Source organism: Acanthopagrus latus, chromosome 20, assembly GCF_904848185.1.
Source record: "Acanthopagrus latus isolate v.2019 chromosome 20, fAcaLat1.1, whole genome shotgun sequence".
NCBI lineage: Eukaryota > Metazoa > Chordata > Actinopteri > Spariformes > Sparidae > Acanthopagrus > Acanthopagrus latus.
In genome coordinates this window covers 5,675,896-5,699,767 of record NC_051058.1, presented here as the reverse complement: position 1 = coordinate 5,699,767, position 23,872 = coordinate 5,675,896, and the positions used below count along the sequence as shown (strand labels likewise).

The window sequence follows — 23,872 nt, the reverse complement described above, 5'->3', positions numbered from 1 at the left end:
GTTTTCACTTTGAGAGTCTGTGTGGGAACTAACAAAGAAGTTTTGATTAATTTGATGGGTGTTTGGTTGTCTGTCTGTCCACACACTACATACAATTTAGATACAGTCATGAAATTCATAGGTGTGTAGCTGGGATCAAAATGAAGGCGGAGTCCAAAGATGGGAATGGTCTCGTATAATAATGTAGTAATCACGATGATGATGATGATATTGGCAGATTCTGGTCTTTGGTGCTTTGATGACACTGTCATCACAAGACATTGGAGCCACTCTGCCTGGTTTCACACTGCCCTCCATTTCTGTCGACTTTCTAAGCTTCCATTCCATCAGTTTTGGAGATTGTGATCATTTTGAGACTGCAAGCTTTACAGCAAGCCAATGCCATTGCTCCGGCATTGCTTTAAAACAAAACAGAAGTGCATTGATTCATCAGGCAAAATGTGAGTCAACTCAAGGTCTACTCAAGTGATGATTCAGATCATTGAAGCCCTCTTAATTATGCTGCCTATTTAACCGTAATTGCTTCACCGGTACATTGAGGGGGTGTCTCACAGCTCCCTCACTGTGTCTGTCACCGATGAGTTCTTTTAGTCTGTCTTACTGTTTACGGTGCTTCACTTTAGTTTCTCCTACTGTATATGATAAAACAGTGTAGCTGATTTTTTTACCTTCCTTTGCTAGATGTCAAGACACAGCTTCTTCTGCAACACTGCAGTGATAAGTCAGGTGCAGAGTTTGTACTTTGTATGAACTTCCCTTTTATATTGCACCTTTAAACAGGAACGCCTCAAATGCAGTTCACAGTGGTTTTACATTTCCGCCAATCTCTAAGCATCTTGGTGTGGCCCTTTTGTAAATAAGGTCAAATACAATTAGAATCTTTGACACTAAAAAAAGTGCTTCAAATATCACCAAAACCATAGAGGGCAATATCTTGTATTTTTACTCGAGCTCGTTCCAGGCAATTCTCCGTGGACAGTTAACATCTGTCAAGATGCTCTTTTCTTTTGGTCTTCAAATAGCTTTGGACTAATCTCTCTGTCCCCTGTGCACAAGCAGAGTAGGAGCAAAATCGAATGTCCTCTAAGGTTTGGATGAAGTCAGTAGGATGTGAGCATTCGTTTTAAGACTTTGATCCTTTGATCAATAAAGGAACATGGATGTTCAATTCCAGGGATGCACACACATAGCCTTTATGTATTTTAAGATATGCAGAGCTGTCAGAAGCTTAACATATAATTAAGAAAAGGTGTGCATATGCTTCTATATGTTTTACTGCTATAATGCGCCATTCTAGGATTTGATCCTCATGGTTCAGACTGCAGATGACCCTTCTGAGTTTTCGATACAGCACTAATTGTTTAGATTAGAATATAATATAATAGAATAGAATAGATTTTTATCGTCATTGTTTCAGAGACAACGAAACACAGTTAGCAGCTCTTTGTTTAGACTAATAAACATAAATATAGACAGTAAGATACAAATCCTAGTATATATATAACAATGATACAATATATACAAGTTAAACAAGATAAATAGAAAAAAAAATAACTAAAACTGCAAGCAGTTATGAACGGGGGCCAAGCCCCCCCGTGCGACTCGGACCCAGCGTACCGCAGAGCCCTCGGAAGTTTGCCCCAAAGGATGACAGGCTCGGGGCAAAAGTGAGGGCACAGGCCGACGTCTGAGCCGTGGTATTCGCTGTAATGGGAAGTGCACTGGAAGTGCAAAAGGCTGAATGTGTGCCGATTTGGATTTGTTGTACTAAATCATGCCCACTTTGACCAATCGTTACTTAACTATATGGCTGGCCTCAGGAGTGACCCCCCATCAATACTGTTTCGTTACATTTCTATTATTACAACAAAAAATAAGAGTGACAAGGAAAAATGCACTTATGTTGATTAGTGTGTGGTGACTTAACAAAGGAAAAGTGCAACAGAAGTGTGCGGGGCCTACGTCAGAAAACCTAGCTGTACTCGGGAAGTACATGAATATGATGTTTATGAATGTGTTCTTAAAAATGTGGAGGTTAAAGGCAAAAATGCATTTACATCCGTTATAGTGCCACCTATCGGCCAATTTGCACCACATTTGGCACAGAGCCTCTGGATGACTTCAGGAATGATTGAATCAAATTTGATGTTGGCAAAATTCTTTGGACAACTTTTCATCAGACACATCTGGAGATTCTGTGTGCAAAGTTTCAGGCAGATGGCTCTTAAATTGTACTGATCACTATCGAATTTGGGAGACATTTTGATTATCTTAGTATTATTGCACCATCATCAGTTCAAAATTTAAATTTTCCAATGCTTCGATTTATGTCCAAATACCATCAACCTCGGATGAAGTTGTGTTTAGTGCTAATTAGGATTTTTTAGAATGCTAACACACTAACCTGAAATGGTTGACATAAAATAAATGTTATACTTGCTATCAGCATGTTAACACTGCCATTGTGAGCATGTTGGAAAGCTTACGTTAGCGTTCAGCTCTAAGCACAGCTAGCATGGCTGTAGATTATTAGTCATGCCTGCCAACACTTCCAGGTTTTGCAGGAGTCTCCCTTTTTTCTAAACCTTTCTCCCTCAGTGCTCACAATTGATGATTTCTCGCAGTTATATCCTGAATTTAGTGATAGAAAACAAATCAGATGTCTCCTAGTTCTGGTGTTGAATGTGTCATTGTATTTGGAAAACAAAGCCAGAGATAGAGATGAGCCCTCATCTCTATGAATGTATGAAAAGGGTCTCAAGAAGAAGAAATACGCTTCCAAATTTCACTCAGCTTAGTGCGAGACCTTCCACTATATTGGCTTTTACCTCCCGTTTCATTTGATCATCCATTTGCCTCCACTATGCATTCTTTTTGAGGGTATACTTGACAAGGATGGCTCTGCACCACACGCATGCATGCACTCAGAGACATGCACACGCACTCTCACAATTTCACCACTTTTTTACTTTGAGGTTTGAATTTAAGACTAATCAAAAGTGATTTTACTTTCACATCCTTGAATTTAATCTATTGATCTGTGGTGGAGGGTGGGTTGCTGAGGGTTTGCAATTTGCAGATGCCCTAGAAAATATTCCTCTTTTTTTTATTTATTTTTTTTTATTTTTACAGTCGAACACTTTCTTGTCAGGTATGCTCTTATACGGCAGAAATTCTTACCAACTATATTCATCATAGTTTCTTGTAAGAAATACACTTAATATAAGACACAGTCACCTAGAAGTTAGCAATTGATTTTTTTACTTACCATGAGCAAGAAATATCTCGTATTTACTGTCTGTTTCTTTATCAGAGTTTGTTTAAGGAATCACCAAATACATGTAATTTCAATGTGTAATCACATGGAATGAGATTGAGATTTGTGGCCACTGATTACACAGCCACCCTTTTGAAAAACATTCATACTATTCCCCCAACCAAACAAAAAAAGCACTGTTGAATTTTCCCTTGAAGATTGCGGGAGACCTGCAGAGAGCCAAGAAATTGAGGACGCTCAGATCGAATGACATCGACAATGAAGTGTAGGATGAGAGATCAATTAAGCTCTGAGATGAAGTGTGCGAAAGTGGATGGCTTTGGACATTTTAAGCCAGATGTTCGATGAATTCTGATAAGTGATGGATGGAGTAGAACATATGTCAGGAAGGAAGATGAAGTGATCGGAGAGGGAAAATGTATGGAAACATCTTCTCCTTAGTGGGAGGTGCTGCACTGGTTTGGGGGGATAGGGCAAAAAGAGCAATGCAACTGGCAGCACACACATGTTGAGAGGATAATCTAAGCAAAGCTACCTTGAGGCTCAGTTTTGCCTAATGTTTATCAGAAAAGCAAATGGGATAAGGACAGAGAAATTGTGTAGATGGTGAGCTGAAGACGTGTGATATAGTTTGCAAATCTCCCATAATGAAGGTATTATTTGACATGCATGCAAAGGACTTCACAGCACCAATTAATGATCATTTGAAGTAGAACCTCTGTGTAGAGCAGTAATCAAGTCACGTTATGCCTGTCTTTATCCTGGCAATCAATCAAACTCCCTGTACAGCGTATTTTGCCACAGGCTGTGATTAGATGATAGAAGCACTAACCACCACTGGCAAAAAAATAAATAAAAAAAGATAAAAAATCTGCAGTTATTTTAGAAACTGGAAGAACTCAAGCAATCAAAAGGCATTGAATCCCCCACAGTACAGACTACAACTCTTTATTTGTTTTTGTTTTGCACAGCAAAGGGAAAGAACTCGGCAGCACCACCCTAAAGCTTATTTTCAATTGGTGAGCTTCCTTTAAATGAATCATTTAATTTTACTTTATGTCAAACTCTAATGTCAACACATTAAAGCACACCTCAGACAAAAAGCATTCCAGACACATAGATCAGAGCTTCCATATCTCCAAAGTCTGTTTTCTGCCCTTTTATCCACACATTCAGCTCACCTAATAATTATTTGGACAATTTGGTTGATGATCTGGCTTTATTTGTAATCAACCAATGATTACAAGGGTGAAATAGTGTTTTTTCAGCTTTTCATGTTTACATCCAAAGCTTGTCTTCCAATCTCCTTCTTCTAAATCTTTATTTAAATGCAAGGACTATGAGCATCATATGCACAGACCAACTATATGGGAAAGAAACCATGACATGACTGAATGGTGGTTTCTGATTTTAATGTTCATTGCTTACATGGAACCCCCACTCTCAGCATAGTAATCACTAATTACAGGATTGGTTATAATGCACATGCTTTTTGATGATTGCAGTCAAGCACTGTAAAAGGACAGCACCCTATGGTGTCTAGAAAGGAGTCTTTAATGAAACGAGCATTTTTAGATGTTCTGAGAGTAGTTTGATTTAGCTGTTAGTCTTCCTGTCGAAACTTTGACAAGAATAATTAAGATGGAAAAATGATTGTGTCTTTCTGTTTCAGGCTGCAAAGATGGATAGAATCTATCAAAAAAGTCCCTCTTCATTATAAATAAAAAAAAGAAAACCTAAATGTTTGCCATGGGAGTGCTCCAATCAGGATTTTGGGGCCAATATTATTCATCGATGAAAACAAGGTTTCTTTACCTTAATTGTTATGGCTGGTGGGCAGTTATTAGTGTCATAATAATAACGCCATTAAATGTTAAGGAAACAAATTGTTTATTTTAAACAATCCACAGACATTTGAAAATAAAATTAAAACTTATCTGCAAGAAAAAGCACACAGAAAATACTGTCATCTCAGTTCTCTCAGTCTTTGTGCCCTGAAGTTACTGCTCCACTGCCTGTATCTTGTATGTTTCATCTTTACAGAAATTTGGTGAAATGTTAACTGATGTAAGGGATCTGTTACTCTAAATTCAAAGCTCTTTGACCTCCAAACTGTACTAAGTTGATGTGCATCTTTTACTTCACACTGGCTGTGTTGACAAATTAAACTGCAGTTCAATGTTTACTTGTAACTCTCAGGCCTGCAGTGTGTTTAATTCTGCTGTAAGCTATTAGCCCTGTTAGCTATTAGCATCCCAAGCCAATTTCAATACAGGTTCTCAATGCCCTCTTGGTTTAATCTGCATTATATATTTGCAAGGTCCTTCCAATGAACCCATCTGAGTTAAATTAAACTGTACCATGGTATAATTTCTGAATCAGCGTATCTGCCCGAGATAGTCATTTACCTAGCAATAGTCTGTTCATCCCCTCCTGCCCTGCACTACGCTTTGGCGGCTGGGTGTGGCTGTGGCTCTGGCTCAGGGGTAGAGCGAGTGTCTTGTTATCAGAAGATTGCTGGTTTGACTCCCATGGTCTGCATGTCAAAGTGTCCTTGGGCTAGACACTGAACCCCAAACTGCTCCTGATGTGCTGGCCGACACCTTGCATGGCAGCCACCGGCATCAGGGTATGACTTACTTTCAAATGCTTTGAACAAAAGCATCTGCTAAATGCCCTAAATGTAAATGAAAAATATGGCATTTAAGTTGTGTGTAGAGAAACTGTCCCACATGTTCATCTGATATGCTCTTTTGATCAGCCTTTACAGAGACCACCTATCAAACTAACATAAACATCAGCCAATAGCTGTGGCTGATCAAGTTGTGCATCATTACTGTTCAAATTGAGATAATTGATAATCATGAGCCCTGTCCGTCACAAACAAAAATGGTAGATCTGGATTAAAAGTCAACAAACTGAATGTTTGGACATAAGTTCGTGGCAAGAGCAGTTGGAAGAGGAACCAAAGTGGAGAACCAATTGACACAGACAGTCATGCTGCAAGTGTTGCTAAAAATGACTGATATTACCTTGGCTGTCATCCCTGTTGTTTGTTATTTGTATGTTTCCGAGATGAACAGTACAAAACAAATTCAGGCTAATTAGGATCGTGTGTTGTTGTGTATGCTTCATTGCATATCTTTTTTTGGTCAGACCGACCTGTGCAAGTGCAAGTAAAAGAGAGCTTAATAGATGCCGTTCACACAGGCAATATAGGTCAGACCAGCTAAATAGAGTAAATGATAATGATGACTATGTTTATTTCTGATTGCAGTTTTGCACAATGCCTCTGAACATTCCTATGCTAATACATACATACGATATGCAGATTAATTCCAAGTCTGGCAATTGTTCATATTATATTACATCTGAGGCAGAATGCTCCACATGTATATGTAAAAAGAGTTCCATAAGGCTTAAGATTGGCCCTGAATGAGAAAACAAAGCAGTAATTGGGTGCTGGCATTACTGTTAGACAGGTGTTTCTATAGCCTCGAGGCTGTGTAAAATTCACACTTAATGAGTGAAACTAGAGATTGTTAAATGGACTGGAAATGAGGAAAAAAACAGAATACTGGTAGTAAATTAACATAAAAAGTAGGGAGATGGAAAAAAAAAAGGTAGGTTGCATTCTCGACTACTTTGTCTCAGGTGATTTAAGTAAGATTTACTTATTGGCCTTGAAATCCCTCACATAGTCAGGCATTTGCACCACAAAATTGGATTTTGAATAGCAGCCAGCGAGACCTGTGACCAGAGAGAGTTACGCTTAGCAAAATTAGATTCTTTGCATCTCTTTGCCCTCAGATCAGCCAAGGTGATAAGAATTATCTGTGTGGAGTTAAGTGATGTCATGTTAAAACAGCATTCTCACGTTTCAAACTGTCCTCCCTCAGTGCTGTTAAGAGCTGCAAGCATGTTAAATTGACTATCCCAGCTGTAAGCCCTATAAACTACAGAGACACTTATTTATATTTCAATCATATTGTTATTGGCAAATGATTCATTTTGTCCTCTGAGTAAAATAGTTTTTTCTCCCTCATTTCTGTCAAGTAGAAGGTCTAAAAGCATGCTCCACATTTTTGGACTGTGAATAATTCAGAATGAGGCTGCACAGACCCTCACAGACTTTATGTCCTTACGTATCCAAAATGGTCACAGCAGTTGTGCCAGTTATTACAGCCTGTGGTACAATTTGGGCTCTTTTCTTAGAAGTGACATTGAAAGGCTTCTGAACTCATTTTTCACGTCACAATCAACAAAAACATGGAAGCAAAATCATTATCTTTAATTATCTTTCATAATTGATTATCTTTAATTATAGTAATTAACATTTTGTTGCTCAATAATTAATTGCATTTTCTGGCACTTCCCAGAGTCAGGACAATAAATGTAAGAAATAGAATTACTTCAGGATATGGATAATCAAACTTTGTTGTTTTGTTTTCTCGTATTGGGTTGGCCTGGCTTTAGACCACCAAAGGAATAGTTTTGGAAAAAACAAACAGAAATATACTTTTTTTGCTGAAACTAAAAGCATCCATTACCATCAATCACGTATCATCATCCGTCCAACGTATAACTTTGTATGTTTAAAGCCATTTGCATGCTACATCTCGGAGCTTAATCAGTCTCTCATCTTACACTTCAGTCTTCACCATCATTTGATTTAAGCATCCTCAGTTTCTTATCTCTCTGTATGTCTCTCTCAGTTGTCAAGAGAAAATTCAACAGTGCTGTCTAGTTTTATGTTTGCCTTAAGGAATAGGCATGTTTTCAAAAAGGTGGCTGCGTTATCAATGGCCATGAATCTCAATTACATTCTATGTGATTACACAATAAAACAATGAATGTATTTGGTGATTCCCTTAAAGAGACTCTGGTAAAGAATTCTGACAATGGAATACCAAAACTCCAACCTGAAATATCCAAGTCAGTTCTGAATTTGAAATAAGACATCATAGGCAAACTGTAAAAAGTGCCACTTCAAAAATGATCAAAGGAATGGTTTCAGAAAATACATTTAGTAGTGACTTCAGACCACCGATTGGATTGATACCACTCTCATATCCATCCATGAAATCTGAAGCTAGCAGCCACTTAGCTTAGCATCAAAGCTTGGAAACATGGGGAACAGCTTGCTTCAATTAACAAGTAGGCTCTTTTGGAAGGTAACAAAATTTACCTAAGAGCACCTCCAAATTTAATACTTTGTTTATTGTATTTGTTTAATCTGAGCAACAACAGGAAACAGTCCCTATAGCTAACATGATTCTGACTGCAGTGTCATATTCACAGTGGGGAAGACCGTTATTGAAACTTTGAAAAGTTACTTATTTCATTCTTACTTAAACTGTAAAATCCTTTTTCATATGCTTTGAAATATCTGTTCTTCATGAATACATTTGACTTTTGGATTGCTATCAGACTCATTATCATTTACATCAATCATCGAAAAACACATAATTTGTCCTGCTATTAATGTTTGTGCCTTCACATCAGTCTGTCTTGTGCACCTTCTAGGCTTGGCAGCTGTATCAGCAATGTGTCGAACTGCTACTCTTATGGAAGCTCTGGTTTGTTCTTGCTTAACATGTACATGGTTCCCCACCTTGACTCAGTTGGAACAGAAGTACAAGATTGCAGAATCACACCAGTGATTGGTAGACGATGGAAAGTTATAATGAGGAGAGCTGGTGTGGAAGATAAAAATAATCCCCCGAGGAGTGCTTATATTATTATCTTATTGATTATGGGTTATGCTGCTGGTGTGTTAAGGTATCAGGAAAGTTGAGAGAATGAGTAAAGTCTCTCACAAGTTTGCAAGGCAGATGCACATATAGAAATGTGTCATGGGAATCAGAAGCTGGGTTGCTGTATTTGATCAACCATGGTTCCGTTTTGACTTGGTGAACAACTGAGACAGATTGCTGTGTACACCTGTGTCCATCATGTGTCTCCAAGGTGTCCAGCTGACCATTTGTGATGAGATTTATTCACTGCCTGTCAAATAGCCCTGTGCACAGTTATTACTACAGTTATTGCTCCTCTCTTTGTCTTCAACATTGGCAATATGTCACCAAATAAACCGTCATGTCCTGTATTGATGATTTATTATCCTGTTATGCCCTTGTTCTGGACGCATCAAATTACATTCGCGTTTGCACAACAAAGCAAATGCGGTCAAATGTGTCCCAGACCACCTCGGCTGGTGGTTTGAGTGATCAGATCACAGTGTGTCATGGTAGTAACCTACACTTTGTCCACTTGTGATCCAGCTGATCACAAGTGGACAGAGCAAACAGGCTCCATATTCCTGGGATAGAATTACTTGATATAATTGAAAAATAAATGAAGTGGAAGAGCCTGCGAAGTAAACCATCTTCAAATCAGACTTCTCCTGTTATTAGAATCATAACTGGGCCTGTAAAACCAATAGTGCCATGAAGTCAGTGTTCAGTACTATACATTAAAGATAATGTTAAGACTTAATTTAAACCAAAGGCAGCAGTCATCAATCATTTCAATGACAAAACTCTTCCTCTCTGGAAAAAGTTACCAATATAAGATCAGCTGATGAACTGAATAGTTGGTTTAAATGTAATTAAAATTGTACACGGTACAAAACTGAGACCATGCTTTTCCAGGCTGCATGTAAATAGACATCAGGAGAGATAGAGTTCAAGTGCTTGTTTCTTTTATACTTGTACAAACACGGACATTTTTCTCATTCACAACCAGCCTCACAACCAAAGGTTAAATCATCTTATGTAACGCTCAGGGCCACACAACGTGTTGTTTAGATGATTTAGATGGCTCCTTTTGCAAATCTTTGCAACCTAATGTAACCCGTAACATTCAACATGGACATTTATCTTTTGCAGAACTTCAGTCTAGCCTTAGAGGCAATACTGACTAATTCAGTCACAAAAAGATTTTCTCAAGATTTTGGTTCCCTTGTCTCAGATTACTTATTTAATTTGGATGGTATGGTTTCTTACAGGATGGGCCACACCATTAGTGATAATGCTTGTACCAGCATTATTGTGATAAAAATGTATATATTAGATATACTTTTTAGCCATGTAATAATCTTTCTGGCCTCTTATTGAACTAATATGCCCTTCATTGTCAAATGAATCGTTTATTTTCTACATAGTATGTATTTTGAATCCAGCTTTCTGCTTCTACCTATGTAACTCTTTCCCTTTTATTACCAATTGCCTCACACATCGAACAACGGATTTAGTTAGAAAGCGGATACGCTGAACATAAAAGGGGCATGAGCCCTCACTGGGACCCTGAAATGCTGTTTGGAAGCAGGTTACACAGGTTACACAGCAGAGGAAAAACAGGATGGGATCAGTCCTCTGCCATCATGGTGGGAATTTATTTCCAGAATGCATGAATGAAACTGTCAAGTTTACCGTAATTCATAAGGTTTCAGCACCAAATTTCCATTTTGAACCAAACAAAATGAGTTACAATCACCTTTGACACTGTTATACATGGTGTGATTGAAAAAGCTGACCAGGCGTGTTGCCAGCAGTATATTGCTTTTGCATGCAGGAGCTGACTGCAACCTAACGCTATGATTCCATTATTTTTGATTGGCAGGGCTGAGAGCAGACTCGCGTAGCGCACTTCCAGTAGTGAAGCAATGGTAGGATGCAACTATGAGAGGAGCTGCAAGAACTCAAATAGAATTGAAAATGGCGGAAGGCAAGCTGCAGTGATGAACAACAGAAGCTGCTGATACTTTGTGTGCATACATGCAGAACGAAAGGACACACAAGTTTGTTCATGCCAACTAGTTTTAGGAATAAACATCAAACATCAGTTGATAAACATCAATGTTCGTGGACCGTATTTATGGGACCAAACATATTGTGATTTTATATCAGAGAAGTTTTGACCCACCTTTCTGAGATTGAGTCGACTTGCTTTCACTATCAGGGCACTGCTCACTTGCAGTCAAATCTAAGAAACAATGGGCCTCATGCAACAAAAGATTGGTATTCATATCCCCAAGCACAATGTTCTTAGCAGTTTGCTCAAATGAGACTTTTAAGTTAGAGTCATCTACTCACCAAAAGTAATTTGATCATAATTGACATAATTGATAACCTAAAATTTCTGCTTGTCCTAGTTAATGGAGTCTGTTCTAAGCCGAGATCCATCCTCCATCAAAGTTTCATGGAGATCTGTTGTATAGTTTTTGTATAATCCTGCTGATAAATCAACTAACCAGCCAGCCAACAAACAAACAAATGGACACAGGTTGACATCTTTACTTTCTTAGCATAGGAATAGTTCAGATTACGGCTTCTTAATTTTTATTTTAAAAATAAGAAAACATCACCTTCAGATGTCTTCATTCACACCATTTAATTTTAAAGTTACTGTTTTCAGGTAACATTTTCTTGTTATCTTCCATTAAAATGGTAATCGAGAAGATGACAAATAGATATTTATATATTATAAGGCACAAGTCTGCTATGATACAGCAGGTCTGTATCTGAATTGTCACTTTACTCCCCAGTCTATATCTCATTTGTCATGCATAACCTTTCAGGATGTAAATAATCTTGGTTTTACAAAGCTTTTCTACTCCCTTTTGTTGCCTCTCTTAGGTAATGTTGGCTGCCTCCTATTGGTCATTGTTGGCACCTGCGATTGACATGGCAGAGGACTCTGGGAAATATGGTTCCTTTGCTTTCGTGCCAGTTGCTGTGGGATTCACACTTGGAGCGGCATTTGTTTACTTTGCTGACCTTGCGATGCCCCTGCTGGTAAGACCCGAATGGGATTCTCACACATACAGTTTATTCTATGGATGTTTGTAAGAAGATTATTTGTAGTGGTATGAAAACACTGAAGGTAGCAAGGGCATGTTTGTGTAAATTGGGATGCTATGTAAAAGGTAGATACAGAATCCAAATGATTTTTTACCTATATTCAATGGCTATAATAGAAAGACATTTAATGTTCAAAATGATTTCCTTTATATTAGGGAACCGGGGTCCAGACTTCTAACTATTACTTGAAATGGTCACAATCGATGTCTTGGTGAATCGTAATCTCTTGTGTGTGACTGTCGCATTGACTTCTACATGGCAGAATGGGTTAGTCAATCTTTGAAAGAGATAACAGCTTGAAACAAAATACTTGACTTGAGTTCTGGTGAAGAGATGAGCTTTACAGAGGCTCTTGATATTAAGATGCTACCAGGTCTATAGTACTTTTTTTTCCAGATTATTGTTTTACCCAATATTGGACTGTGGTCTTGCCTTTTAAGTCGAGTTTACTTTTCCTTTGCTCTGTGTCTGTGTTTCTTTGCCTCCTGTGTGTGTGTGGTCTTGGTAAGGATACACTGTATGATCCTTGTTTTTTTTATTACTCTCCCAGTCACGTCGTCTCTTTGGCACTTTGGCTTGTATATTTGTGTGTATGAGTGCTTATGACTGTGCATACATTTTTACATGTAATATTGTGTTTTATGGTGAGCAGGAATGCTGATGATGGCTCTAAACACCACTGTGTCATTGTGCTTTCTCAGAGCTGCCAGCATGATAATTGACTCTTAGTCTTGTTTTGCTTTATATTTGTTTGGTTGTGACTTGGTCTTGGACACCTTGGACGCAACCTGATTGGTTTTGACTACAGCTGGATTCTGCAAAATCAATGATCATTTAACTTTGAAAAGTGAAGCAAGGTCATTATTATTTTAACATGATTAACATGACATTGAATTAAAATCAGATGAACCCCCGAAGATTCCATAATTATCACCAGTCATCATCATGATTTCGCATATGTGAACTTTATCTAATGATTGAAAATGAGTCTTTGTCTGAGCTGTGTGTAAGAGAAGTGGAATGGGTAGAGACGGGACTGACAGAGGCAGAAATGTGATGCAGCCACTACAGCAGGAACAGCAGAGAACAGCTGTTGCCTTAAGCTCCTGCAGTCACACCAGGACAGCAGCACTGACGCGAATTACATATGAAGGAGCGGCTGACACATCACCGTTACACACTCTCATACAAGATGACACACACTCATATATAAACACAACACGCGGACACAGTCTATTGAGGATAATGGAGTGAGAGGAAGGGGGGTTTATTCATCCCATCTATATGTAGATATAAATTAGCTACTGCACACATAGGTGGAGTAAGCTATTTGAGGTTTTATATAGTTTCATTCTTTTAGTAAATCTCATAGTGTCTGACACGCCAGTGCCACAGTTGGCTGATGGGCCAGATGAGTGTCTGGCTCTTGTTTTGCGGTCTGACTTTGTCGGTAGCTTTTCAGTCAAGTGAGCATGTTGAATCAATGGCCAAACCCATCTGTGAAAGAAATGACTGTTCAGCTAAGGGAATCAAAAACCACTATATGCACATAAAGATAGTAGCTTTATGTAACATCCAGTAAATACTTATTGCATTATTTCTCAGTGATGTTTTACTGGAAAAAATAACATTTTTTCCAAGTATATTGGTCTTTTTTCAGTCTTTTTAAGTCAGAATATCCCATTTCACTAAGTATAATACACAATCGCTTATAGATGCACTGAAAGTTTACCTTATAGGAAGCCGTTAAGGTCCAACCTAGTCATTTCCCGCCTCTCCACTCAACTCAGCAGGGGTTAATTGGGCAGCTGACCTTCCTGGCCTAAAAGCACCCATGCTGCAGTTCAGTAACTGCATGCAATTGGAAAACTGAGGCAGAGAAAATGCTCTGAAAAGAAAACGGTATCAGTGGTAATGGGCGAACAAGCCATTCTTGAAGCATATAGGTTTTCTAGCCAATTGTTTCAAATGGGTTTAATTTCTCAGTGCTTAAAGCTTTCACACGGGGAACGTACTGTACTGTTCAAAAGAATTTACAGCAGGCGAGTAATTTGTTGCAGTTTTTACAATAGTTGGGTCAATTCTGTCTTTTAAATCAAGCTGGGCATGAATACATACATATAAATGAATCCTTTTAAATCAGTTCTTATTCATGGAAATGAAAGTGACCTAAATTGAATACATGACATATGGGAGAAATTTCATGTCTGACATATGGTAAGTAGTTTCAACGTTCCCACTACTTTCTGTAGATTGATAGTACAGCATTAAAAACTGATGGTCCTGAAATTAAAATGTTGAAACTACTGTCTGATATATTGCCTCAAGATAATACATTGAATATTCTTTTTATTGTGTTTTTGTTGGTACAGTAGAATGTGGAGAAATAGTGTCTCGAGAATGTGCTTTGATCGAAAGCACGCTTTTGTAACTGCTCAGAGGGGACTGAGCAATGGAAGGCTGTCAACAACGTGGGAGAGCATGTTCTTATTGTATTCCTCAATCACTTTCTTTTGATTGTTGTCTGAGTTGGATTCCCATGAATTTTCTCATCTATTCTTCCATTAAACGGCTTGTTTCAGCCTGCCGTGTGTCTATGAGGAGATAATAGCATAATTTAATGTTCCAAATTGCTATGTAAGTGTGTGTATTCAACTCTATTTGTGGGTAAGTTTCATATGAATATTACCCAAGACTGAAGAACAACTCTGCACTATGAAATTAGCAGACAACAAACACAGCACATTAAGCAGTGTCTGATAAACAATTAGCTTATAAAATGAATCCAGCTACTGCTTATGTTCTTTATTTTGTTGAATTCTGTAAGTCAGTTTTTATGAAGAAACTGGTAGACCATGTGCATGACTCAAACAACAGGCCTGGTGCTTCTTGTGAATTCAGTTCTACCCAAATAGCTGCCTTCAGTCACTCTTTAACAACATGGAATTTGTAAGTGGTTACTGCATGAGGCACATTATCTTGGCCTGCATATACATATGGGTTGTAAGTTGTTGTGTTCCCTGTGAATTCATCAAACATGATTAAATATAACCTTTTCTGTAACAATTACAATGGTAGGAAACAAGTCTTCAAAAACAGTAGTGATGGAGTATTTTTATACCTCGCTGCAATGACCAGAGGCGTTATGTTTTCAGGTTGTCTGTCCATCCATCCCATTCTTTTTCAGGTGATATTTCAAGAACACCTGGGATTTTTTTTTCATCTGATGAGATTTTGGTGATCAAAGGTCAAGGTCATTGCGATCTCATTATGCACACTTTAGGCCATGTTCCACACACTGATTGTTAGTATGTCACACAAATGTCAAACAGGATAAATTGGTGTTTGCATTTTATGTTCAAACACCATAGCTCAGGAACTGAAGGGAGATTGTGACCATATTTCACATTTGGTAAGATACCGAATTGGTGACTTTTTGTATGCCTACCTCGGTTGTGCCAAATCACTGACAGCCTTCGACCTCTGAGCCCTGCACTATTGTAATATATTGACTTGAAAGGCCTCCCACCAGAGAGCGCAAGAAAGAGATGTTCAAGTTTGTGACATGTGGGAGAGAAAATGAAAAGATTGATACTACTCAAATGCATTAATGTTACATCTCGATGTGCCTTTTGATTATTTTTTTATTTAAACCTGCCCAGTTTGGCAAATTCGAGATGCTTGGTAACACTGGTGGCAGCAGCGTGTCTGTTCTGCGGGCTGCTGTTATTGTCTTTCATTCAATGATTCAAAGTTTTTCTTCGCCAAGCTTCCTCAGTGCAGCTAGCCAGCTAACTTTGTCTCAAGCTTCTGAGGCTGTAGACAGCTAAGGTACAGAATGTGTGGAGATGATCTTAAATCTGGCATGGGGACGAATATCAAATGCTCCCCAGGCAGGGATGTAAGAGTTGATCTGATTCCCTTCACTGGTGAAGGGAGACAGTTTTCTCTGCTGTCACTCTCAAAAGAATGTATTCCAGAATGTCCTGGTGTACTTGACCTTACATTGCCATGACTGGACGCTTTTTTTTTTTTCTTTTTGCACTAAAGCAAGAAAAATATGCAGTGTTAGTTGAGATGTACAGTCTGGAGAAAATGTAAAAAAGCTGTGAGAATATATTATCTTCTTTATTTTTCACCATTTCAGTTGCAGTTATATTTTGCTAGATGACTGTCTCCTGTTTTTTTCTTTGAATGATGTCATCTAACATCATTTTAAATTCTTCATTCCCACATCATGCCTTTTGAAATACTGCATCACCCTTTTCCATTTTATGGTTGCTTTGTTCCTTTATTTTCTAGTTCCCCCACAGCCACTTGAACCCCTCTCCATGTATTCCACCTCTCCTCTGTCTTCCTGCTTCTTATGCCTTCACTTTCCTTGGTGCCATGGTGACAGTAGGGGAAACGTCAGGCTGTGATAATGGCTAGCACGAAATCAACAGGGAACATAGAGGATCTTATACACACACACACACAGCGGGGGGCCATCAGTGTTTGGACAGCTGCTGGTGCTACTTTTACTGGCTCCTTAGTAAACATTGGAACTGAATGGGAAGAGCGATTGAGGAAGGGCAAGATGAACAGAGAGAGAGAGGTAAGGTTGACAAGGAGAGAGGGATGGGAGCGATAACAGACATGTAGTAGGATGAGAGGATGAGAGAGATTGGCAGAGAGCAGGAAGGAACTAAGAGAGCCTGGCGATGAAAACGGGTTACCAAGACACTGTATAATGGTTCCAGTCAAGACATTTTATCACCACCCCCATTCCGCTCTTTCTTTCCACACATCTCTGTCTTTCTGCCTCTCACACTAGGATGGTCTAAAGGGCATGTTAAAATACCGTTGAGTTTTTGTTTTGTAAAAATGTTATGCAGGTCGTGCTCTTATCTTGAAACTCCGGTGGCTAGATTAGTTTTTGTTCCAAAACTAAAGTATGAGCTGGGATGATGAAAGTCATAAATATTCACACCTGGCATTGCAGTTTTCGAGTAATTAGACATTGGTTATTAGACAACAGAGCGGGAGTTGCTACAATGCACCCAACAATTTGTTTGCAGCGTGTCTGCCTTCATAGATTTTGTTCACAGTATTTTAACATGGCAATCATGGCACCAGCACACAGAGAGAAAGATTAAGATGTGGAATGTAAATTCAAGGGGGTTGTTTTGATTAATTATTATACACTATTCATCTCAACACCGGTGTTGGTCAGAGAGATACTAAAAGTGGCTTTTTTATGGAGAGTAAAGTCAGGCTTCCTCTACCAAGTAGGAAAACACCACAAACATACTGCCACTGCTATTTGTATGTAGGGGAAACACTGATATGTTGATGTTGCATTTACAACTTGTTTCTATTGCTCCAAGTATCTTCTTACAGTTTTAGAAATGTTTCCAACTTTGTTGAAACCCAGTGATATTTACTCATGGTAGCGATGGGTTCCATTTGGTTTCACCCAATGCTACTTGCAGGATAGGGAAGCTGGCAGAGAAGAGTAAACTTAATTCTTGAATAAAACTTGACAAAATTACCTCGTCTGGGAACATTTCGTCCCGAGTCATGTCAGATTTTTTTCCTCAACATTGATGGTTGTTTAATGAGTTATTCAAGTTCAGCGAACAGACTGAGAGGACAATCATTGTTAATTCATGTTCACTCTGCTATTAGCTCTTCTTCCATCTGATCAGAACAGCATCCAATGTGACTGCAGGTATTTACTCCTCCAGAAGGTCTGGGTCCGCACCTGACTGTGCCCCGTCACACTGCCCTTAACTCTTCACACAACACTCTGCCAATGCTAAATTTCAATTTGTATGTTTAATATGTAGTTGAAATGATCGGTTATACACTTAATTCAGTTAATATTGGATGTAGTTATCAGTCACTTAATTTTCTGAAATGGTATGACGGCAGTGACAATTTCACAGCAAAGAAGAATGGCGGAAGAGTCAATTTCATGCATCTATGAATTCTCTGAGCTCTGTAACCCCACTGCTGGGTCCTCCCAGGACTTGAGTCTCAAGCATGATAGAAAAGTGCGGGGTGCCAGCAGGGAAAATTGATAGCGATTACGTTATATATATATCAGTGTATTCTGTTGAGTCCTAGTTAGCTGGTCATTCTGTCCTGCTTGACATTATGTGCTCTCCCATCCGCAAACAATTTGCTCTGGTTGCTTGGTCTGAAAACAACGGAAAAGGAGAAGGTTTTGTACATTTTCACAAAAGTGTCTTTTTGCACCAACACCAAAAAAGTGGGACTATTATCAGTCCAGGTAGAAAGATAGAAATAATAGACTGTAAAAAGGTCCCAGATTCTTATTTCTTTAAACCCTGGTAATCCCATTTTCTGGCTTTCATTTGTCACTGGGTTGAAGTCATGGAGAGGACTGGCCAAGCTGTTGCAGGATTGAGTGGTTTGTAAAGCAAGAGTACTTTACCTCAGAAGAATAGAGTATGAAAGGGATGGTAGAGAGAGAGAGACAGGGAGGGAGTGAAGAAAGGAGCACAGAGTTTCCTCCAATTTCATGTATTCTTTTCAAACTCTCCCTATTCCTCAGATAATATGTATGAAAACAAAGTGTTTGCATGTATTGGCAGAGATGGATAGAGATGTGTCTGCTGAGACATGAATGAAATACAGTGCTTCTTTCTCACTTTATTATCTTCTCTCTCTCGCCCTACTTGCCATCACCATAACAACAAATAATGATCGGGGGCAAAGGAAGCGCTGGTAGCCTGGGAGCATTGCATCTTGGTTTACCGTATATCACCAGATCTGGGTTTTCTTGTCCAACAATATACAGGCGGCACTTAGCCAAATGGACAGCAGTAACAATGGCCACAGCACAGCAAACACATGACATCCTTACTGTTTACTGTGTCCGGGGAATGGCTGCCATACTGGTGGGACTGATGGGGGATGTTTAGTCATGGTTACCCAGTCTGAAAGCTTTAACTGTTAGCTGTCTGTGAGTGTACAATTGTATGGTAACGCAGAGCTTGTTTTTAGTAGTTTCTGTAAACTGCAACCTTTTCTTTATTTGTTTGATTTTGGTACCTGCCAAACCGGGAGTACTGAAATCTGTTAAGGTTCAAAGGGGAGAAGAAACCACTTCAAAACCACTTGAAAGATGACACAGCAGGCTTATCTGAAGGCTAAGATTTGTTTGATTAGAGTTTACCTGGAACATCTTTTGAAAGTGAACTCTCGAAAAATTGTTATTGTTCATTGGCATAAAACCAATGATCCGTTGATCCTGAAAAACATTTTTTAAGTGGCAATTCAAATTGAATCATGGATAGGATTTGCAATGCCTACAGTCTGTCCTTTTTGAGCCCCTTATTTATGATTCACTGTGAAAGTAAATAAAGCCTTGTATATTTTCACAAATGTGTCTAATTCCCCATTCACACTGTGACAGTCTCCAACCATCATCTTTGTCTCCTGTCTGGCTTGTCAAAATTCAGGATACCTACCTCCTTTCACCTGCTCAATGAAACCGTCAGCAGGACTCCCAAGTCGTGACCAGGGTCCTGGCTGTGATGGGTGAATTTGTAGTCCGGTGAACACTAACAGGCTCAGTGGGCCACTCTGGTGATGATGTTCTGCTGGTCAAAGTGCAACTCATTGTGAGAATTCAAAGTTTAGGCATTGTTTATCTGCCAGACTCAAGTGTAGGACCTTCACCGTTATTTCCTTATTTTGATGGGTTAGAATGTTTGCGATTATACAGCAGTTACTGAATTGTTTTGCATTTTCATTTCAATTTTATATTCTTAGTTGAGGCATGCTGGAGCCATACACATAGTGCTTAGCTCTCTAGGAGTTTTTGTTTTTCTGCAAAACATTACAGTCATTTGACAAGCCTGCTTTAATGAACGCACACAAACTCTTTGTCTGGGTTGTTCTCTCTCAGACACAAATTGGAACAGAGTGCTGAACAGACATGGCCTCGTTACTTTTCCTCCCATGCCTGCTGTCAAACAGGTTTCCTTTGTCTCAGGGGTTCCCGGTCCTATTCTTGTTTTGACAGTACAGTTGTCTTTACACCTCTACACAGAAGAGCTTAGCCGACTTTATTACATTATTTGGCATACATAATGAGATATAATGGAAATTAGCCTTCTGCTTATTCACTGTGCATTTGTGTAACTACGTAATGAAGGAAACTGTTGGGAATTTTAAAACCCCTATTGTTGTGGCTGATATTCATTCACTGAGCTTTGGTTAGAAGTGATAGTTTGAAACAAACAACAGAAGTGATTTAATTCAGTAATCTTAATTTAAAGTTTATTCTTTTGGTGCTTCTGTTTGTCACTCCATTTGTCTTTTTAATTTTAGATTTTGATTTGAGGGAATGTTTTACTATCTTGGTGATTATAATACCTAGCAGAGCATGACTAAATAAGGCACCAAACAATACACAAATAAAATGAAGAAGAATTTTCTTTTGCTAAAAAAAAAAAAAAAAAAATGTTTAAGGGAACTTGAGGGAATTTAATACTGCAAAAAGTTTGGGGCCTAACCAAAAACAAAACAAAACAAAACAAAAGATTTAAAGGCATGAACACCCTGAATTTCAGTCCCAGATGTACATCCCAAATGCTACTGGATAGCATCTTTCACTAAGTCCTGATCATTGTCTTTTAGGGTGCTAACACACCTAATTTCTTAGGTTTGAATGAAATAATAGACAGAGTAAAACATGGACAATATTTCCATAGTCAAGCTAATGCGCAGATACCTGCATTCAGTCTAATGGCCAACAGGGGGCAACTATGCTGGTTCATAATAAGTCAGATTCTATTGAACTGGAATGACTCTTGTGCTCAGTGAGACACTACCAACAACCTCAGCCATTGTGCCTATAGATGATAGAATAGGACAGTTACAAATAGAATCGGACCACAGCATTTACTAGAAATTAAATTGAACTCAATTGAACGTTCACATTTGTTCATGTCGACAGGCCTACAATATGTGTCATATCACATCCACATTACATGTTTATGACCTTGCTTTATTGTCTGAAGGTGGAGAACTTGGGAAATCTCCAACTGTGATTGTGATGATCAAAACAAGATCATTTCCTCACCCTAACCAAGTGATTTTTGTGTCTTACCCTAACCAGGCGATGAGCATAACATTAGATAGTAAAAAGTGAAAAAATTGAACAAACATAAAGTAACGTAAAAGTGTCAACATATCTATGGTTTGCAGAAATGTACATAGCCAACATTTATTCTGGGTCTTGGTTTGCAAGGCACATTTTCACCTCACGAAATGTAGCTGCTGGATTGATTGATAGTGATTGTGTGTGGCTGTGTAGACCATTTGGTCTTGATTGACCTGTCTGGTCTCAGTGTTCCAACTGTAGAGACACTAAACACATATATGTGGTGACCCTGTGACTGATCTCAACATTCTCTGTGGTGGACGGTGCCAGTGCCTAAATGAAACGTGCTTAAATGAAGCGTTCCCCAATGATGGGAATGTCCATCTTATCTCAGTTTGTGTGGGTGAGGGCACCACTTTGGAATCTGGATTTAAAAGAGCCATGCTAAAAAACCCTCAGTCAGACTAGTGTCAGGAAAAACTGATAAAGGCAACATTTAACTGAAGTTAATCCACACAAGTCTGACAACCCTGTGACCTGAAGGGAGTAATCTACTAACACTTATCATTTATGGACTGTATTGACCCCTCCTGTCTCACATTATGCTGTCAGACGGCTGACTCTGGGAGTCATGCAGCATGATAGATAAGTCTGCCTAGAGACACTGCTGTCGGCTGAATGGCTGATGTGTCTAGCTTGCTATTTAACGGTGCTTTGATAATTTGACATATGCAATTTAATGAGCCTTGTTCTCCATCTAGCCTTGCGGTATTATGAGTGTATGCATATTTAATGAGCGGCTCGAGTGGGAATGAAACTTGTAATCCCTGCAGCATTAGTGCCATCCTCTACACCTGCATCTTTGCATTTGTGTGTGAGAGAGATTCAGACCATCAAAGTTACACAGCAGCCAGGATCATAATATGAATGAGGGAATATTTATATAACTGCATAAAACAAAAGAATTGGACACAGCTGCGTTGTCCTATTTTATTTATTTTTTTTACTGAGTTTGATGGCCCCTTTTGGCCGCTGTCTTTTCAGCGAACAAATAAAGTTGTTTCTGCAAGGTACAAAATCAAAGGGACTGAAGTCAGTAATTCATAGCGATAGTCTTCCTGTTTGTTTTCCTTTGGTTTGGCATGTGAAGATGGTTATTAAGTTAGGACATTGAATATTATCCTCTCGACAGAAATAACCACGTTAGTCAGTCAGCAAATGCCCCAGAATTGATTTTTGTTTATGTTCCAGTAGCACTTGTTGGAATTCTGATTCTTGTCCATCCAGAGTAAAACATGTATTTTCTATATAAAGCCAAAAAGCCTGTAGAAAAACAAGTTCAGGCTGGTTGGATGGGTTAACAAACGTTGGAGTTTGAGATGGTAAACCCGTCTGTCCGTTCTTTTTTGTACTATTGACAGTCAGTGTTGTTATCTTTTGAAAATGACTATGATCTTTTCTTTAAAGTTTACTCCCTCAATTTTGATTGCAGTCATATAACCTCAAATGACAAAAATTTTGGAAAATGACAAAAATAATAGTAAGGCACAGTGACTTGAATAAGTAACTTAAATCTGATCACTGGTTTGGAAAAATGAATGCGTTAGATTACTCGTTACTGAAAAAAGTGGTCAGATTAGAGTGAAGCATTATTAACATCGTCACTGTCGGTGACTTATGTGATATTTTGAAAGAGAACTTAATGATAGGAAATTGAATAACATGATCTCTACGCCTGAGATGGATGGATTACAATCTAAAATTGTCTGATCACCTACAAGTAGTTATTTGGAACCAAACTGTGACCTTTCCCTAACCCTCAACTAGCAGTCTCTGCCCCTGAACCTTAACCATATCTGTATCCTGTGGTTTTGAAGGCAGTGACAAATTATGTTGTCCAATACACATGTAACATTCAGAACCACTTTAATGTTCTGGGTGGCAATTATAAATGAGTTTTTGGTCGTTTAATTTGGAGGATTTGTTGGACATGCTGGTATTGTTTTGTGGAAATTAAAAGGCCTTTGTTGATTCCAGGAAATTGCCCTTATCTGTATTGTCTCTCCTCATGCTTATACACTCCGATGCACAGGTGCACACACGCACACATGCACATTTGCGTAATGCCATCAGTCAAATGAATTCATGTGGACATTTTCTAACCAAGAAGGATGGCACCAATACTGAACCTCAGAGTGTACCTGTCACAAACCTGCTACCAAAAACATTCTTTTTCATCACTCTTATTTTCAGGTTCACATACACGTATAGAATCACACTGAAAGCCTCTCTGTGCTCTTTTTTTCTTTTCTGTTTTTTCTTTTTTTTCTTTTGTAGGACATATTCTCATGTTATTGATCTGCTATGGAGGCTTTCATCTTTTTTCTGTGTATATTGATCCATTCAGTGCCACTGTCTCTGGCCCCTTGACTCAATCCTTTTTGAAGTAGGGCCAACAAAATTGAATCTGTGATCTATCATCACTCTCTTCTGCTTCTCAGTACCTCACCTGCGTCCCAACTCGCAGCATTTTGCACAGTTGGGCCCAATTACAGATTAATGAGTACACCTGGCCTCTCTCTGACTGTCTGGTTTGTGTTTTATTCAGTGGAG

General features: G+C 38.8%; 1 protein-coding gene and 1 long non-coding RNA gene across 6 annotated transcripts in view; one reads left to right on the top strand and one right to left on the bottom strand.

Moving 5' to 3' along the window:
* LOC119009501 (zinc transporter ZIP11-like) overlaps positions 1-23,872 on the top strand; it is a 128,442-nt gene that overhangs the window by 15,491 nt on the left and 89,079 nt on the right. For all 5 annotated transcript variants that reach the window (XM_037080831.1, XM_037080829.1, XM_037080828.1 and 2 more), the window contains exon 4: positions 11,914-12,072. In XM_037080831.1, the coding sequence (XP_036936726.1) occupies positions 11,914-12,072 (159 nt within the window). The remainder of the gene's footprint in view (positions 1-11,913; positions 12,073-23,872) is intronic.
* On the bottom strand, positions 13,512-14,432 carry LOC119009505. Its single transcript, XR_005071747.1, has 3 exons — positions 14,257-14,432; positions 13,871-14,026; positions 13,512-13,635 (listed from the first exon to the last, which is right to left on the bottom strand). It is a non-coding gene; the product is annotated as an uncharacterized LOC119009505 (long non-coding RNA).